Below are 5,462 nucleotides of genomic sequence, written 5' to 3' on the forward strand. Positions count from 1 at the left end.
CCATCCCACCCCATCCCATCCCATCCCATCCCACCCCACCCCACCCCATCCCATCCCTGCTCCCCTGGCTGTCAGGGACACGCATTCACCTCCTGAGCTGTTGTTTTCCAGGGCACCCAGGGTGTCCCCGGACCCCGAGGGGATCCTGTGAGTATGGCCCCATCCGTCCTCAGCCCCACTCCCTGCCATGTGCTCCCCACCTCATTCTTGTCTTTCCTCTCCAGGGGACACGGGGGCCGATGGGACTTTCTGGCCCGAAGGGGGAGAAAGGCGAGCCGGTAGGTGATGGGCATGGGGCTGCCCCATGGGGGTCCCTGGGGAGTAGCGGGGACGCTGGCAGGCACACCTCAGTCCCTGGCATCTCCTGGTACTTGGTCTCTGGGTGTCCCCAGGGTGTCCCTGTCTCCCTGCTGGCCTCCTGGCACTGTGGCACTGTGGCCTTCATCCTGCACTGGGGACACAACAGGGCACGTGGGGACACTGATTTTTCCTCCCGCTCCTCATTCAGGGAGAGCCCAGGGTGATCGTGGATGGACAAGGGCTGCCAGGCAGGAAAGGGGAGCCGGGCACGCCGGTAGGTATGGGACTTGTGATACCAAGGGGTCTCTGCCACCACCCCCAGCTTGTGCCACAGCCTCAGCTAATGGAGCATCTCTGTCCTCTAGGGCAGCCCCGGCCCCCCTGGGACCCCTGGCCCACGGGGGCCCTTTGGTGATCCAGGCCCCCCTGGTCCGCTTGGACCTGTGGGGCCACCAGGACCTCCAGGACAGTTTGTAAAGGTACATCCCCCCCTGCTGCTGCATGGGGACAGCTGGGGGCATGTGTGGACAAACAGATGGAGGAACAGCCAGCAGCTTGAAGCTGCTCCCCTGTGTGCTTCGCCTGGTCCCGCTCATGGGCTGTGCTCCCCACCAGCTCTGCCCACACACACATACACATGCACGAGCTGGTGCTGGTGCTGGGCAGCGTGGGGAGAGGCACATGGCATGCATGTGCCCTGATACCACTGATGATGGGCTCTGTCTAGCATGTTCCCCTTCTGTTTGAGGGGGGCATGGGAAGAGTCCAGGTCTGCCCTTACTTGCTTTTTTTTATCCTCACAGGGGGAGAAAGGTGACCGAGGGGAAAGGGTGAGTGGCTCCGCGTTTCCCTGGCTCCTCTGCCCTCCTGGATGGAGGTCCTGTGGGTGCATGAGGGCAGTGCAGCCCCCGCAGGGTGCTGGGAAGGACTGAGCCCCCCCAGGGCCATCCCACAGGAGCTGACCCCTATCTCTGCAGGGTCTCCCTGGACTTGTGGACGGGGCAGCACCTCGAGGGGAGCCTGGACCCCCGGTGAGTTCAGCCCCTGGGCCAGCGGGGATGGCAGAGGGGAGCAGGGCTGTGGCAGCCATGTGTCCCCGGGGCTGAGCTTCGTCCCCAGGGGCTGAGCTGCGCTCTCTTGCAGGGCCTGCCTGGGGACCCTGGGCCCCGAGGACCTGCTGGCCCCCCCGGCCTGAAGGGAGAGAAGGTAAGAGGGTGGTGGGGATGCTCCGTGCTGGGGCTGGACCCTGCACCACTCTCCAGCGTGGATGCCCATTACCATCTCATGGGCATCTGCATCTCACGGGCATGGCTGTTGCCTTTGCTAATCCCCAGGGCGATGGCCAAGAAGGTTTTCCAGGGCCACCCGGCCGCCCAGGGGACCCAGGAGACCGGGTGAGTTTCCCAAGAGACGGTGAGGTGGGCAGGAGCTGGCGTTGCTGGCGAGCCAAGCCCTTTGGGCACCCCAGAGGGCTTCCACTCCGGACAGCCTAGGCATTTGCCCTGCCATGCTGGAGGTGACGTCTTCTCCATCCTCCTTTGCAGGGCCCTCGGGGACCGCCGGGGGAGCAGGGCAGGAAGGTGAGTGGTGCAGGTACCAAAGGGATGCTCTCACCTTGCCTTAAGCGGGGAAAAAGGGGTCTGGGTGTCATGCTGGGACCCGTGCCATCCCCTGCGGGTCCTGCTGCCCCTGACCCTGTCTTCCTTCTGTACCAGGGAGACCGTGGGGCGCCAGGCGAGCTGGGAGAGATGGGCGAGAAGGTGAGAGCGCGCCGGAGTGGCACCATGCCATTTGACAGCGTTGGTGGGTCCTGGTGTCCCTGCAGCCCGGTGGTGGCTGTGCACAGGGGTCACTGTCAGAGCCCAGTGGTCTTGGATGGGATTCAGGACTGGGCTCTGAAGGGCTCTGGGGCAAGGTGCAGTGTGGTGTGGAGGGAGGAAGGCTCCTTGAAACCCTCCTCTGCTTTGCTCTGCAGGGGGACCGTGGTGTGCCAGGCCCCGAGGGTGAGAAGGTAGGTGGGCTGGGGTGGCCGTGGCCACGCTGGGGCAATGCCTGCCCTGCCCTGGAGCAGCTGCCCTGGCATGGGGTGAGAGGATGCCCCTGACACCTTCCTCTTCCTTCCCTCCTGCAGGGTGAGGCGGGAGCCCCGGGACGCCCAGGGCCATCAGGCAGAGAGGTAAGTCAGGGCAGTGGCCACAGTGCTGTGGACCTGGCACCCCAGGAGCAGGGGGTCCACGTCCCCAGACACTGCAGCCCCCTGAGGTCTCCTCTCGCCACAGGGAGCTCCGGGACCGGCTGGCCCCCGTGGGGAGAAGGTGAGGGTGAAGTGGGATGCTGGTGGGATGGTGGGGGACTGCCAAGGAATGGGCCAGCAATGACACCCATCTCTCTCTGCAGGGCGATCCGGGACCACCCGGCAAGCCGGTAAGTGATGTCCGCGGTGGGTCCATCTCTCCCTGCCCCAGCCGTGGGACAGGGACCTGTGGGCAGCACCCAGCGTGGTCCCCTCTGCTTCTCCCCCAGGCTCCCAGCGTGGCTGGTGTTGGAGGAGAGAAGGTAACCCTGCCCTGGCCGTGCCCCCTGGCCCCACGCTGCCCCCCTGTGGGGTATGGTCATGGGCTGGGGAAGGGGGACAGCACAGCGAGGCATCAGCCTGAGGGGATGCCTGTGCTGGCCACCAGACCTGGCTGTCCCCAGCTGCAGTGGAGGGAAAGGGGGTGGTTTGGGTGGGCTGATGATGCCATTTCCTCTGCTCCAGGGTGACAGAGGCTTCCCAGGGCCAGAAGGACCTCCTGGCCCCAAGGGCGATGTGGGAGATAAAGGCGCCCGTGTGAGTACTGTCTGGGGACAGGGAGCACAGGGGGCATGACACAGCCGCCCCCGGGCTCACCGTGCCCGTGTCGTTGCTCCAAGCTGTGTCCCTTCATGTCTAGGGTGCCCCTGGCCTGAGCATCCCGGGGCCGGCTGGCCCCAAAGGCGAGCAGGGTGATCGGGTGAGTCCAGGTGTGCTCCGGGGCTGGAACTGGCCAGGCTCTGCCCCAGCGGCACCAGATCACGTCCCCAGTCCGTCCTTGGCACGGGGTCACCCCGGTCCTCGGTGACACATACTCTCCCTCTCCAACAACCAGGGTATCGTTGGCCTCACGGGCAGGAGCGGTCCAAAGGTAATGTCACTGCGGGAGGCGTTGCTCCTCCATCCGTCTGTCTGTCCATCCATCTGTCCGTCCATCCATCCATCTGTCCGTCCATCCATCTGTCCATTGGGGTCTGGAGGGGCTGTCCCTGCCGGCTGTGCTGTGATGCCGCCCTAGGGAGTGGGAGGAGGCTGTGCTGAGCCCCTTCTCCCCCCAGCAGCCCCCGTGCTCCCCACACTCTGCCCTGACCCATTGCTCCTTTTCCCTCCTGCCTAGGGTGACCCGGGGGAGCCGGGGGAGAAGGGGGAGCAGGGCAGAGCGGGCGCCCCAGGACAGACCGGGCTGCGTGGCAAGGAGGTAGCGTGGGGCGAGGGGGGCGGTGGGACCGGGGGCTCTGGGGCACTTTGGCTCCGAGGAGGTGGAAGGCTGGTGAGGTGCAGGGGGACACGGGTGACTTGTGCTTTTCTCGCCATGGCCGGTGCCTGCTGACCTGTGCTGCAGGGAGAGCGTGGAGAGAAGGGTGACGAAGGCACCCCGGTAAGTGAGGACCCCCCAGGACCACTGTCCCCCTCCCCACTGCCCCCCACTCACTCCCTCTGTCCCCACAGGGCGAAGCGGGTCTGCCTGGCAAACCTGGAGACAGGGGCCCCCGGGTAAGTGCAGGGCTGGTGGGCACCCTGGGGTGGGCAAGATGCCCAGTGGCCTCGGGGTGGCTCCCGCTAACACACACCCTCCCTCTGCCCTCCCCCCAGGGCCTCCCCGGCTACCGCGGCCCCCCCGGGGAGAAGGGCGACTCAGGGGACCCAGGTCCTGAAGGCAGGAATGTGAGCACCACCTTGTGTGCGGCGGTACACACCACCTCACTCCCGCACCCACCCTTACCCCAGGGGTACCCTCCACTCCACGGGACCCACCACCCCACAGGACCCACCACCTGACGTGCCCCCTGTCCCCTCCTCTCCTCACCCCATCCCTCTTTCCTGCAGGGCAGCCCCGGAGCACCAGGGAGCAAGGGTGACCGTGGGGAGCCGGTGAGTGATGCGGGGCCACATGCCTGTCCTCCACCCCAGAGCCAGCCCTGCCCTCCCCGGGGCTGTGCCTCCTCCCCTTAACCCACTTCCCTCGCCCTTCTTTCAGGGGCCACCCGGACCTCCAGGACGAACCGTAAGCTCTGCCTCTACCCCTCTCCCTGTCCATGGGGTGGTACCCAGCCCCGCGTGCTCTGACAGCCCCTCTCTGCCCCACAGGTTGACGTGGGGATCGGAGGAGTAGGGGAGAAGGGTGAGAAGGTAATGAGTGGGTCCCCTGGGATGCTGGTGGTAGGATGCCCTGTGCTGTCCCCTGCAGGGCTCTGCCTGTGCGTGGGGACCCTTGGGTGCACCGAGCCCTCCCTGCTCAGAGCAGCCGCTGCCAGGTGGAGCTGACACACACCACAGCTGGGAGCCATGTGGGATCCGGGGGGCACATGGGATCCGGGGGGCACATGGGATCGAGAGGGCACATGGGCTGATGCTCCTGCCCAGTACCAGGAGCAGGATGCTGGGGGCAGGGGCAAGCTCCTGGCTCCCCAGCCCTGCAGGGGTCCCACAGCAGTACCCCACGATCTGGGTGTTCTGCTTTTGTGAGACAGCTCAAGCTCGGGGCAGTTTTGGTCACGGGCTGTGCTCTGTGCTGGATGGTATTGTGGTCCCCAGCCCTGGCTCAGCTGGCTCCTGGCTCTGCAGCGCTGCTCATTGCATTCTTCTGCAACCACTATCTGGCTACCTGGAAGCTGCATTGAGCCCAGCAACCTCTTTTTTTCAGCCTGCGCCTGTATTTCGAGACCTTTGCTATTATCCCGCCCTTAAACCATGCAGCATAAGCAGAGATGCTCAGCATGGGCTCTGGCACGGGCTTAGCACAGGCGTTTGCGCCGGCGGCAGGGCAGTACCCTCTAACTGCAGTGCCTTTCCCTGCAGGGGGACCCTGGGGACCCTGGCGAGGATGGCGCGAAGGGCGCCCGGGGTGATGCCGGCTCCCCCCCCCTGC

General features: G+C 65.8%; 1 protein-coding gene across 1 annotated transcript in view; it reads left to right on the forward strand.

Moving 5' to 3' along the window:
- COL7A1 (collagen, type VII, alpha 1) overlaps window positions 1-5,462 on the forward strand; it is a gene marked incomplete at its 5' end in the record, with an annotated part of 32,963 nt that overhangs the window by 8,970 nt on the left and 18,531 nt on the right. Inside the window, 22 exons of the mRNA XM_009890406.1 lie at window positions 225-278; window positions 509-574; window positions 1,104-1,130; window positions 1,278-1,331; window positions 1,444-1,506; window positions 1,845-1,880; window positions 2,016-2,060; window positions 2,276-2,311; window positions 2,432-2,476; window positions 2,580-2,615; window positions 2,698-2,724; window positions 2,824-2,856; window positions 3,059-3,130; window positions 3,234-3,293; window positions 3,429-3,464; window positions 3,711-3,791; window positions 3,936-3,971; window positions 4,043-4,087; window positions 4,187-4,258; window positions 4,421-4,465; window positions 4,572-4,598; window positions 4,682-4,723. Coding sequence (XP_009888708.1) covers window positions 225-278; window positions 509-574; window positions 1,104-1,130; window positions 1,278-1,331; window positions 1,444-1,506; window positions 1,845-1,880; window positions 2,016-2,060; window positions 2,276-2,311; window positions 2,432-2,476; window positions 2,580-2,615; window positions 2,698-2,724; window positions 2,824-2,856; window positions 3,059-3,130; window positions 3,234-3,293; window positions 3,429-3,464; window positions 3,711-3,791; window positions 3,936-3,971; window positions 4,043-4,087; window positions 4,187-4,258; window positions 4,421-4,465; window positions 4,572-4,598; window positions 4,682-4,723 — 1,038 coding nt within the window. The remainder of the gene's footprint in view (window positions 1-224; window positions 279-508; window positions 575-1,103; window positions 1,131-1,277; window positions 1,332-1,443; window positions 1,507-1,844; window positions 1,881-2,015; window positions 2,061-2,275; window positions 2,312-2,431; window positions 2,477-2,579; window positions 2,616-2,697; window positions 2,725-2,823; window positions 2,857-3,058; window positions 3,131-3,233; window positions 3,294-3,428; window positions 3,465-3,710; window positions 3,792-3,935; window positions 3,972-4,042; window positions 4,088-4,186; window positions 4,259-4,420; window positions 4,466-4,571; window positions 4,599-4,681; window positions 4,724-5,462) is intronic.

This window comes from Charadrius vociferus, unplaced genomic scaffold (genome assembly GCF_000708025.1).
Source record: "Charadrius vociferus isolate BGI_N301 unplaced genomic scaffold, ASM70802v2 scaffold818, whole genome shotgun sequence".
In the NCBI taxonomy this organism is placed as follows: Eukaryota; Metazoa; Chordata; class Aves; order Charadriiformes; family Charadriidae; genus Charadrius; species Charadrius vociferus.